The following is a 13,048-nucleotide window of genomic DNA, read 5'->3' as shown; positions in this document are numbered from 1 at the left end:
TTGAGTTTTGTGATATGAACCAATACAGATCTATATTGTTGCTGTCGGGCAGAAACCTCTTTACTCCATATTATTAACTTTTTTGTGTTTTTTCATAAATTAATGCCCTACTTGATCATACTACAGTGTCACACAAAATAATCAAAAATAGTAGTTACAAGCTCCAAACGCGGCGCGAAGCGACGCGTTTTGAGCTTGTAGATCTGCTATTTTTTAATTTGAATCCTGAAAAGTAACAGTTTTGGACATATGAGGGTTCCAACCGACTGAGATCATATGATTTCATCTATACTGTATGGTTCTGCATGCAAATTCAAAGATGGGAAAAGAAGCTCATAAGCGCATTGTTGGTTTTACATCTTTATTTGTGGGGTTTTGTTCATCATTGTATTAGGTGGTTTCCTCTGTCTCTTTGTGGTGTTGTTTACACTTTGAGTGTTTTTAACAATACCAGGAAACATGACTTCCCTGAGCGCAGCAAAGTGGCACATTTGATGTTTGGTAGGCAGGATCTGAAGTTTTCTTTATCTACAGTCTCTTACTGAGTGTACATGTATAACAGTAACAAACAACTCCCATGTTCTATAAAATACCATATACGTAATACTATGCTTGTAAACTTGCAGTCTCAACTTTAAATCAAGCTGATTTTCAGACATTTCATGTGTAAATACTTCATTTATTCTGACTCTGGGTAAGTGATATTAAAAAAGGTACTATATAGCCAGACAGACATTCAATAGATTACGGTAGTGGGTTTGTCAAAGATAGCATATCAGCAACATATTTTTTGCAAATGCTTGTGCACGATTTCAAGATCACGCCTTTATACATAACTGTTGAAGGCACTATGGTGAGTCCCCTTGACTTTATAGAATTTATATCCTACAAAAAGAACTGCAGTACTATGAAATATACATTCAGATATTCAGTTGTATGTGGAATAGTCATAAAAAACAAACAAAAAAACAATGCAAAATATCAATATAAATCAATTGGTGATTAAAGCAGCACTATGGAATTTTTAAACTATATAGCATATTATGTCCCACAAAAGGGGGGTCCCTGCTAGGGGCTTGACTGTATTACTATGTATAGGGGAGACAATGAGTTTCATCATCCTAGCATTTGCCAAGGCACCAAGGCAGAACTCCCAGTCAAAGCGAAGACTGGCCAATCACAGCGCGTCCTCGCCAGACATGCTTGCAGAGACCCATGGGTAATGAAGTCAAAGACGTTGGCTGCCATGTTATTTGTGTCAAAAGTGGCCACTGATACCCCAGACTACATAGTGCTGCTTTAAAAAAAGAAAACGAAAGAAAGAAAACAAAAAAACAACAACATTTTCTCCACATTCTGTGATTGTCCTGCAGCTGTATTGCACATGCTGTAAAACATTATGGTGAACTGAGTTCATTTAGAAGGAGAACAGGATTTGGTCACCAGTGCGAAGAAGAGGTTTGCTCGTGCTCGTGCCGTGGGCTCAGTTCAAAATTGTCCCTCTTCTCTCTCCATATGTAATAATGTCCATGTGCTTGGTCAGTGCACCAGTGACACGTGTGTGAGTGGAATCTAGCTGCTCAGTACACCCTGCCTGTCAGGACAGTGCTATGACCCAGGGGATCCCGCTGTAGAAAGACAAAGGCAAGGAATGCCATTAACATGGATTAAAGCAAAAATAAAACATGTTCTTAGGCCAAGTCCTAATCTGCGATTTGTGAAACAGTGTGAAACGAGCCCCCCACACACTAGCGCTGTGTTTCATAAACAAGAAAAATATGTAGAATAATCATAATGTTTTGGTAGCCATACCAAAAGAAGTTGAAGAAATTGCAGATTGAGGCTTTAACCTTTTCTTTCATGAAATATCTGAGATCATTCTGATTTTATGGAAGATTGAACATGTATTCTATCACTAGTTTGACAACTTCAAATACTCTTTAATCTTAAAAGAACTAATAACTGAAAATAGGCTATCGACAAGCTTATATTGTTGAAAACCTAATATTATTTAATGCAGCATTAATAAGCCATGAAAAATTCTGAGATTGTTCATCCAGATTTTTTACTTAGATGTGTGCAAGTGTCGCACACTGAAAATAGCAGATTCTTTGCAATGCAATGCTTGCAGCGCGAGGCGTTGTGAGCTTGTCTGCTATTTTTGGCGCATGACACCATGCACAAGAAAGCCTGTCAAGCCCTATAGTCAGCACAAATACATCAACAAGAGCTTCTCTGAGTGCTTATTTGAGCACCGTTAAAAGAGCTCTTAAAAATTGGCTACAAAATAGGTAATTTCTTTTGTCAAAATAATGTACAATCCCTTTTGCCCTGCTGCTGCTATTACCCGAATGATTGTTCAATGTTAAAATATGCACTTTAAAAGACTGATAGGTCTACGTACTTTACAATGATAAACTGCGATAGATGAAATGATAATATGTACTACTGTTGTTAAGGTACTTAGCACTTCATTTAATATTGTTTTAAATGTATTTACTGCACAATTCTTGGATTCCGTTTTTTTATATATAAATATTTGTTGCTGTACTATTGTGTTATTGTTTGTTATGTTGTAAAGTGTTTTTATGTGAAGAGGACCATACTGGAAATAATCCCTTTATTATGTTTTTTTATCCTCTGTGATGCTATGACTGTGTGTCAGGAAAGTGCTTGTCAGGAATGTAATGTCACCAACATCAATCAATCAATCAATCAATCAATCAATCAATCAATCAATCAATCAATCAATCAATCAATCAATCATTCAATCAATAAACAATGTAAGAGCAAAATGGCTGCCGTGTGAACATGCTCAAATAAAATGCAGGAAAGGAATCAGTCATATTATATTAGTGACAGACACTCACCGCCCTCCATCTCCTTCTCACAGATGTAGCTTATGAGATCTTCACAGAAGAAATCATTCCACAGGCCTTCATGAATGAGCCCAGCACAATCTTCTCCTCTCTCGTGTCCATGGCTCCAGTTGTCAGGCTGGCCAGGCTTCCACCTTCTGCAGGCGAACAGCAGAGGGCAGTAACAACACATTATGACTTCTCTGTACAAGTTAGCAGAACACCCACAGAGACTGGAACAATAAATCAAACACTTTGGATCAAAACGTACTGTGTGGGTTCTGTAGGGTTTGTTTTAACCTGAGTACTGAGTACTACCAAAGATGGTTAATTTAGGCGAAATGGTACACAAATCCTACAAAATGTCTACAAATTTAGCAAATTGAGCTAATAGAGCCTGCCTGTTTGCTCGATAAATTGAATCTTGACCATCAGGTCAAAGTTCATGTCAGATCCTGTGTTTAGGTGAGACATGACCTTTGACACGATCTTAATGTCTCAATAGAAGCCATCCAAATTGTATAAGTTATATTATATTAACATACTCTACCATACAGATTGGACAAAATTACATTTTATTCATAAAAAAAATAATAACTTACTGCCGCTTTGTTGGTTCAAGTCATTTTAAAGTACTTTTCTCTATTTGGTCCTCATACAGTAAACCCCAACTTTAAGGGGTTTTATGCAGTGTATTATAAACTAAAAATAAACAAAACAAAAATTATCAACCCATGAACAAAGCTGACCTCATTCAGAGGATTATGATATCGTCTCTGTCGGGTGGAAACCTCATTATGTCCAAAACTGTTACCTTTCAGGATTCAAATTCAAAAATAGCAAAACTAGCAGATCTACAAGCTCAAAACGTGTCGCTTCGCGCCGCGTTACGAGCTTGTGGATCTGCTACTTTTGATGCCTTTGTGTGACGCTGTAGTATGATCAAGTAGTGTTTTAATTTACGAAAAAGAAGAATATGGAGATGAGAGGTTTCTGCCCGACAGCGACGATATGTAATTTCTTCTTTCTGTTAAGACTCACGTGAAGGTGGGTTGGGTTCCGTCCAGCCACCGCCACACGTTCTCCTCCTCCCTGTCGGTCAGCCCCATCCAGAAGTAACCCTTCCCTGTCGTCTGCTTCTTCAGCCATTTCTGCATGGGGTCAGAGAGGGACACGGCGAAAAGCACTGAGTCACAACAACTTCTACCCAATGACATCACGCATTACAGAGCAATGACACATTTTACATAACAGCACTGAGGTCCAGTGGTGGAAAGTAACATTAACATTAAAGGGATACTTCACTCTCGGGCCGGGGACACATTTAAAAAAAATATTAAAAATAAATGAAAAAAGTTATGGAAAATTCATGGCCCCCTCACGACACGCAGTGTCCTACTAATGTGTGAGGGGGCCATGAATTTTCCATAACTTTTTTCATTTATTTTTAATATTTTTTTTAAATGTGTCCCCGGCCCGAGAGTGAAGTATCCCTTTAAGTACATTTTCTCAAGTACTGTATTTCCAGTACTTTTCTTCTTCTACTCCACTACATCTCAGAGACAAATATTGTACTTTTTATTACACTATAATTATTTGAAAACTTTAGTTACTAGTTACTTTGTAGATTTCTATTATTATTACAAAACATACATTTTGGCCATTTGAAAATAGCTGATCTACAAGCTCACAATGCATTACGATGCAACGCATTGTGAGCTTGTAGATCTGCTATTTTCAAAAGATTTTTATATATTTTATAAATTTGAAAACTTGTGAAATGGGATATTCTGCATAATGAGTACTTTCTACTTTTGGTACTTTAAGTACATTTTGATACCTATACTTTTGTACTTTTACTCAAGTACATTTTTAATTACGGACTTTTACTTGTAACTTGTATTTCTACATTGCAGGATTGATACTTTTACTTAAGCAACAACGGTGATTACTTTTCCCACCACTGCACATTTTACATAACAGCACTGAGGTCCCATGTAGTCTGCAGGGGAAGCCTCCATTTCCAGGAAAAGGTATGGAAAATTCAGGTTTGAAGCCTAATTTATACTTCATCATACCACATTGCTCAACGAAAACATTTCTTTTTTTTTTGAAAATCTGTCATTTTTGGCGAGTGATAGAAATGGATACAAGAACAGTGGGCACTAAGGAAGAGTGGGCACCTTGATGTAAAATTTGCTATTTTGTCCAAAATGTAAAGAAAGAAATAAGAAATATTTGGAAAATGGTCTTAAGTAATAACCTTTAACTTCTTGTTTATGCCCAAAATGATTTTGGTTTTGTAGCAATTTGTATCAATATTAGACCTTAATTGTCACATGTTCAATCATGCTCTAATCACGCATACTTTATGTTACATACAACCATTTTCCAAATATAATTCTTTTTAACATTTTGAACCAAATAGACAATTTTACATCGAGGTGGCCACTCTTCCTTAGTGCCCACTCCTCCAGTTTAGGCTCAGGTACCTGTTCCTCCATGTCATTGATGATCAACAGTGAGGAGTAATTCAATGCACAGATTGCCTTGGCGTCATCAAAACTATGCAGCTCTTTGGAGAAAAAGTAGCACTTGTCCCTATAGTTGACCCATTCAGCAGGGCAACCTGCAACGAAGAGCAATAATAAAGCATTAAAGATCATCTCGGGCAGTTTATTACCGTTATAGTTGGTCCGTTGATTGATTGATTGAATACTTTATTAGTCAGAAATGTAAAAAGTAGTGCGTGGTACAGTCAGACATTTAGGCTAAAAGGATAACACAAAAAAGTCCTGGGGACTTGTTTCCATTGTGGTCCTATGTATTAAATTCATCAACATAGCATAAAAAAATAACAGTAATACATCTACAGTAAGTCATCAACAAATACAAAACACTATTATGAGGAGAAAACGGAAAAACGGCGGGCAGTGAATGGCACCTCCTCCTTTCTATGGAAATTTACATTTACTTGTAATCTCCTGATATGTTTGAAATAAACCAGTGATTCACATCTTTTAATGGATTAAAAGGGCATTCCAAATTTGGTGACCTGTATTTGTACCTGTATTTCTCAGGTATCAAATCCTTACCCTCAATACATTTTCCTGCACCTATGACATGCACAAGGACACTTTTGGCACCTTTGGGCGCGTGAATTTAAGTGCAATTACACACATACACATCACATCATGCAACACAACATAATTTGGACATACATATGAAAGGACCGCAATGGAAATAAGCCGCTGGCCTTTTTTGCGTTTTATCCTTTTGATAATGGTCTGACAATGTACGTAATTTTACATTATGTTTTATTATCAATAAAGATGTCAAAGTCAAAGTAACAGTATGTGGATGATGGTGAAGGGCTCACCTGGTGCCGACAGCGTCGGGGCAGGGGCAACGCTTTGAAGAGACACGGGGCCCAGAGACATCGGCGGTGGCGGCGGTCGGGCAGGGATCCCCGGTAGTCCGGGTGGTCCGGGTGCCCCCACGGGCCCCACAGGTCCCCTCGGCCCCAGCTCACCGGCAGGACCCATGGGTCCTCGGACACCCGGCTGGCCCTGTGCGCCCTGAGGGCCGGGCTGTCCGTCTCTCCCGGGCAACCCGGCGGTGCCTGGCTCTCCTTTAGTTCCGGGGGGGCCCGCCCTGCCCCCTGACCCTCGGGAGCCCTTGGATCCGGGGCCGCCCCGAGAGCCTGGTTGACCTTTTAACCCCGGCAGGCCCGGTGGTCCCTGAGCTCCCTTTTCTCCTCTCGTTCCTTGCAACCCGGGTACACCCTTATCCCCTTTCTCCCCCTTCTGTCCAGTTGGACCGGTGAGTCCCTGGGGTCCTTTGTCCCCTCTAGGGCCCCTGGGACCAGGTGGACCTAAAACATAAAAACACGTAAGTAAAAAGAGGAACGTAAGTGACAAGAACATTTAAGTATTTTCTTTTATTTGTATTCTAAAATTAGAGAAGCCAATAATGTTTTACCCCTATTTCTCCCCAATTTAGTCATTATGCCAATTGATTCCTCCTCACACACATTTCTGTGTTGTCACTGCTGTCGTATCCTACTGAACCAGGAGGAAGTAGAGCCTTCATCCTACTCCTCCCACCCAACACTCCCTGCTGACAGGCGCCGCCCCCCAGCCCGTAGGAATATGTGCAATGACCATTATCACCCTCCCCGCCCGGATTCCCTCCACCGAACAACTGTGTTCACATTAACGCCCGACAAAGCCGAATGCATCACGGTGGATTTGACTTTACCACTGCCCCCAGGCACTGCCCCAGGCCCTGCCACAGGCCCTGCCACAGGCCCTGTCACAGGCACTGCCCCAGGCACTGCCCCAGACCCTGCCACAGGCCCTGTCACAGGCACTGCCCCAGGCACTGCCCCAGGCACTGCCCCAGGCACTGCCCCAGGCACTGACGGAGTCGCTGATGCAGAGACAAAAACCTTCCCTCCCATGAACATCGACTTGTGTTCGTATACTCATTTTGCCAACCCTCTAGACTCTGCAGTGGTGGACAGGTACTTTACCCCTCCTCCACCCAAGTGCCAGGAGTCGCTATACACAGTATGCTTCTTACCCTGCAGAATAGTGAAGTTGGTAATTAGCTGTGAGTGCGTCGAGTCCACCAGCTTCATCTCCTCCATTACAAAGGAGAGGCTGGTGACCTCCTTGTCCAGTCGAGCGGCCAGCTCCTCCTGCTGGGCCCTCAGCGTGGACGCGTCCGTCCCCACGTCCGCCACGCTGTTGTTGAGGTTCAGCAGGTACTCGGAGTGCCGGCCGACCGTCTCGGCGCACGTCCGCAGGTCGTTCAGGTTGAGGTTGATGGCCCCCAGCAGCTGCGTGGTGAAGCTGATGTTGCCGGTCACGCGGTCGATGCTCTGCTCCGACTCCTCCAGCCGCGTCTCCAGGTGCTCGAACCTGCCGGCGGTGAGGTTGTCGTGGTTCTGGTGTTGTTCCATGAGCTCCCTGAGGCTCTGGTCGTGAACCTCCGCCAGGCTGCTGGCGTTCTGCAGCTGGCCGGTCAGCGAGGCCAGCTGGGAGCCCACCTCCTCCAGGCTGTCGTTGTTGAGCTTGGCCAGCGCCGAGGCGTTGGACGCCACCGCCTGCAGGTTCTCCACCTTGCCTCGGAGCCACTCAGCGTCGGATCGCGCCTGCCGGGCCGTCTGCTCCAGGCTCTGGAAGTCGTTGTGCATCTTCTGGATGGCCTGGCTGGTGTCGTCCACCGAGCGCTGCAGGATGGCGATGAGGCCCCGCTGCTGGGCCTGCGTGAGGTTCAGGCTCCCGATGCTGAGCAGGGCCTGGTTCTGGAGCTTCACCTGCGCCTGCAGCTCCGTCTGCAGCCGGGCCGTGTCGTCCTGCAGGCCCTCCATTGTGCTGCTGTAGGACCGCAGGGTGCCATTGACGGCGCCCAGGGTCGCCGAGTTGGCGTCCAGTAGGCCCTGGATGGAGCCCTGGCTGTCCTGGATGTCTGAGCCGGCATTCCGCAGCTGGTTCAGGGCAGCACGGTTGCTGCTGCTGCGCTCCGCTACCTCGGACAGCTGCCTCTGCAGGGCCTGGATGTTATTCTTAAACACCTGGATCTCCGTGGTGGTGTTCTCAGATCTCTCGTCTGTTTGGTGATCTGAACACACATTTGATATATGGTGAAAAAATGTCTTGTCATGATATATTCATCTGTTGGGGAAAGAGGTAAATAAAGATTCTATTTCTAATTTCATTCTAATTCTAGTCTTCATTTTAATAACCAACGCACACAGACAATAATGCCACTAACAGGAGAAAAGGGTAATATAGTGACATCTAAGTCATGTAAATCTTACCAAGCTTTTTCAATTCCGACTCGACAGTGAATATCTTCTCTCCGTAGTTTGCCATCCCTTCAGTGACATTGTCAACTCTTTGCACCACTGTTGCAAAAAAAAAGAAAAACACAAAACCAGACGGGTAAGTAAGGCCAGCATTAACTTCACATTTCACATTGTCTACGTTATTAAGAGACATATGGAGAGGACAGAATAGCCTGCAACCAGAGACAGCATATATGAAAGGGATCAGAGAGGAGACCAATGAACGTCACTGTCAGATGACCTGTAATACGTTTTTATAAATCTGCTGGGTATGTAATAACGGTGAACTTGATTATAGCAATCCCTAGGATCAAGGCACATCCTAGTGTCTGTGTGTGTGTGTGTGTGTGTGTGTGTGTGTGTGTGTGTGTGTGTGTGTGTGTGTGTGTGTGTGTGTGTGTGTGTGTGTGTGTGTGTGTGTGTGTGTGTGTGTGTGGCAAGGGAAAGATAAATAGAAAGAAAGCAAGAAGGAAGTAAGGAAGCAAAGAAATAAAGAACAAACAAACAAAGGTTAAAAAAAACAAGAAAGAAAAAAGGAGTGAAGGAATAATAGGAAAAGAAAGAAAGAAAAAAAGAAAAATGGGCAAGAGATCATAGAGTAAAGTATCATGCTTCAGTGTAGAAGTGGGTGGTCAGTGACAAAGAACCACGCTGCAGGAATAGAAAGAGCAGATGAGGAGACAGTGGTCAGGCCCGGGGGACAGGAAGTGACCCAGGGGGGGTCTTCAGTAAATAGGGGGATCAAAGACAGCCCCGAGGAGGGCCAGTGCATGTGGCAGGGAGACTCTGCACGCCCCCACGGGCGACGGGACCCTTCATTTCCTCTGGAATGTGTCTGGGATTCCAGGGAATCATGCCATTACCACCACCACCACCACTACTACTACCAGCGCCAGGAGCTCTGCCAGGGGGAGAGGACACATCCTTCACCAGGAACCACAAAGGTTCCTCTGCTGGGAAGCTGTGCACCCCCACCACCTGAAGATCTGTCTGAATGTTCTGCTGCTTAGCAACCCACCAGGCCTCCGCTCTTCCAACACCAACCTTCTCCTTGTCCCCATGACCAAGCTCCGCACCATGGGCGACCGGGCCTTCTGCTGTACTGACTAATGCCCCACGCCTGTGGAATGCCCTCCCTGAACACCTGAGAGCACCACAGTCCACTTTGATGCTTTTAAAAATGGACTAAAAACATACCTTTTTAATAAAGCATTTTCTTCATTATTCTTGGGCCTTTTCTTCTATGCCCTGATTTGACCTTTAGTTTTTATTTTGACCCTTTAGCCTAGTAGGGTCCCATGTAATTGTTTGGTTGAAAATATAAAAAAAAAAACCTATACAGAGATTTAGTTCTTAATGAAGTGTGTAATGTGGTAGTGTGTTGTTCTGGTGCCAATGATGTTTATCATAAATATTAATGTTGCAGGTGTGGCGCATGAGGTACATAGTCTAGTGTTAAAGGTAGGGTAAGTGATTTTCTTTGGCTAAAATAAGCGTTAAATAGATCTATATTCTTCTATTCAGTCTCTCCAGCTCTTTATTAAACAGAAAATGCATTTTCAGGACAGGATACCAATTTTATCCAATCAGGATTCAGGATAGATAACTCAGTTCAGGATACAGATTAAACAAGTGCAATTGGAAGTGATGACACAAAGAAATGAGCAGACAAAATTGGAACTGGAACACAAAAAATTAAGCTGATAAATTCTTGTCACCTACATGAACAATTATTTTCCGTTTATTAAAAAGCTGAAGAGACGGAGAGACCCCTGTTACTGAATGAACGCTCTATAGCAATGATTACTATCAGAATATAGAGCTTTAACCTTTTAACAAAAACGTTTTTTTGTTTTAACCAAAAAATATCACTTACCCTACCTTTAATTTAACTCTGAGTAAAAACCCAAAAGGATCGATGTTATTTTAGATAAGATGTGAAATATATTGATATCTAATGACACAGAATACTAACTGGCAAAGATAGACTAAACGAAACAAGAAGGGAAATGAAAAACAAGATCCAGAACAATCACAGAAATCAGAGCAGTCTTCTCACTGTCAACAAATAAAATGGGAGAGAGTGTGGACTATGAAATATCGGCAAACCCCAAACGTTAATAACAAGCTTTAATGACTTGCATGTGTGTTAAGCCTGTAATCATGCAAAAAGTTTGCGAAGAAGGACTTGTTTGATCCACACAAGCATTATAAATCTACTTACAGACTTACAGTAGCATGACATTTAAATGAGGAAGGATTTGCTTTAAGTGAGAGCCGGTCAAAGTCTATTTGACAACAATATGGATAAGTGCGAAACTATCTTTTAGAAATCACTGGCATGGTGAAGTTATATGCATGGCATGTTGAACTAAATGTTTCCACATGCGGAGAGAAAGCTTTGTACGTTTAATTATTCTGTTCTATGGAATTCTACAGCTCTATTATCTGTGCAGTGCAGGAAACAAGACTTCCAAGACAACAGCGAATACCCACCATTCTTAGACTGCTGTATAATGCAGATCTGAAATAGAAAAAGGTCGTAAAATTGTCCTGGAAAAAAAATGGCCTCCTAATCGAGTGGTTTGGGGAAACTTGAGCATGGGAAAAACAAATGTCATTTCAACCAAAATGCTCAAAGTTGCTGCTTATTTCCTTTGTTCACCGTTGTGGACACACACTATGTGGGTACACACACCCACAATTGTCTAGACCAAAAATAAAAATAAGGAAAGCAAACAATAAAAGAAATATGTGATTGCTTAAATAGTTCTGGTTGCAAGAGCACAGGGCCAGCCTGAGAGGAAACGTTCCACATAGGAAACTACATTTGGAGACACAGACAAAAACAATCCACCACTACAAAAGAGGCAGTCCACAGACCAAACCATACACCTATGGCACATTGTGTCCCTCATGTACTTTTGATTGATTGATTGATTGAATACTTTATTAGCAGTTTGCAGGAAAAACACATGAAAGTACAGTTCAATACAAGGTCAGCTAAGAGGATTTAAAACTCAAGAAAGCCTATGGCTTGTTTCCATTGGGGTCCTTTGTACTGAATTCATAGAGGACACCCAAACATAGTGTATGAATGCATGGATGCAGACAATATTATTACTACCCTATTCCTAAGGTTTCCTTTATGCATGGATGCAGATATTACCCTATTCCTAAGGTGTCCTTTATAGTTGCATCAACACTTTAAGTTCAAAGAAAGAGCGACAATTAATTTTGAGGGAATGATAAAATTGGACCATGCTGTATAAAACATTACATAAAACATTCCTCTCCTTTCCTCTCTATTACACTTTTTTTTCTTTTCTTTTATTTCGTATTTCTTGTTTTTTAAATGTATTTTTTTTGGTATTCTTTATATTAGTTTTGTCCCAGTTTAGTCATTATGCCAATTCCCAATTCCCCCATGTAGTCCCTGCCACTGCGACACTCTCCTAGTTGGTCTTGGGGAGGGGGTAGACAACCAACCACGTGTCTTCTCTGACACACACAAAGTCACCAGCCACTTCTTTCCCCCTGACAGTGACAGTGTTTCACCAGGAGGACGTCCTCCCCACCCGGCTTCCCACCATATCGACACGGCCAATAGTGTTTGTTAGAACGCCCGGCCAAGTCGGATGCACCGTAGAGAAATCAACGATTCGATGCGAGAGTGCGGACTAACTGAGACCCAACTCGGCACTCCTGGATGGCTGCCCTCTACTCCATCCTATCCAGTATCAGGGCCTTGAGCTCTGCAGTGTTGTTGCTAGCTCGGCTGTCACGCCGCAATGGGTCTATTACATACTAGGTGGCGCACCTCTTTCCCCTTCTGGCTGTGCCTTGGGTTGGTTCCCGCAGGGTCAGTTTGCCTGCCACCAGTTTCGGGTGCCTGACACAGCGCTCCCGGCCAGCCTCATCCTTCTCTCCCTGCCCTTGTCTGTGACCCGCGGGAGGCCTCCATAGAGGTCCACGTTTCTGATGTGGTCAGCCCATGTGACATCAAGTGCCATTCGTAGCATTCTTGTGTACAGTAGGTGCCATCCAAAAAATCCATGGCCTTTTCTTGCTGATGGAAACGCCCCCTACCCTCCATTACCTCCTCTTCAACATCTGTTAATCACTTTTCTCAACATGGAAGGAGAAAGGCCAGTGTGCAGCTGATGAGAAGACAGGGGTTGTTGTTTCATTAAGACGCATTAAAAGGTTTCCAAAGGGAAGCCGCTTATGAAGCCAAAGAGACACACGGAGGATGTTGTAGGTTAAGTGACGGAGGGACAGGGAGCGATGTGCACGTTAAGTGGAGAGAGCACATTGGGTCTCACTACATAACCAT

At 43.0% G+C, this 13,048-nt stretch overlaps 1 protein-coding gene across 3 annotated transcripts in view; it reads right to left on the bottom strand.

The window, feature by feature from the left end:
• Nucleotides 1-658: 658 nt before the first annotated feature.
• The window catches only part of LOC308077664 (collectin-12-like), a gene marked incomplete at its 5' end in the record, with an annotated part of 253,537 nt that continues 241,147 nt past the window's right edge, over nt 659-13,048 (bottom strand). For all 3 annotated transcript variants that reach the window (XM_080418504.1, XM_080418503.1, XM_080418502.1), the window contains 7 exons: nt 659-1,628; nt 2,871-3,016; nt 3,900-4,009; nt 5,351-5,487; nt 6,238-6,732; nt 7,443-8,486; nt 8,686-8,772. In XM_080418504.1, coding sequence (XP_080274630.1) covers nt 1,609-1,628; nt 2,871-3,016; nt 3,900-4,009; nt 5,351-5,487; nt 6,238-6,732; nt 7,443-8,486; nt 8,686-8,772 — 2,039 coding nt within the window. In that variant the 3' untranslated portion in view covers nt 659-1,608. The remainder of the gene's footprint in view (nt 1,629-2,870; nt 3,017-3,899; nt 4,010-5,350; nt 5,488-6,237; nt 6,733-7,442; nt 8,487-8,685; nt 8,773-13,048) is intronic.

This window comes from Gymnoscopelus braueri (genome assembly GCF_963280865.1).
Source record: "Gymnoscopelus braueri genome assembly, chromosome: 21".
NCBI lineage: Eukaryota > Metazoa > Chordata > Actinopteri > Myctophiformes > Myctophidae > Gymnoscopelus > Gymnoscopelus braueri.
This window is presented reverse-complemented; position numbering and strand designations above follow the sequence as displayed.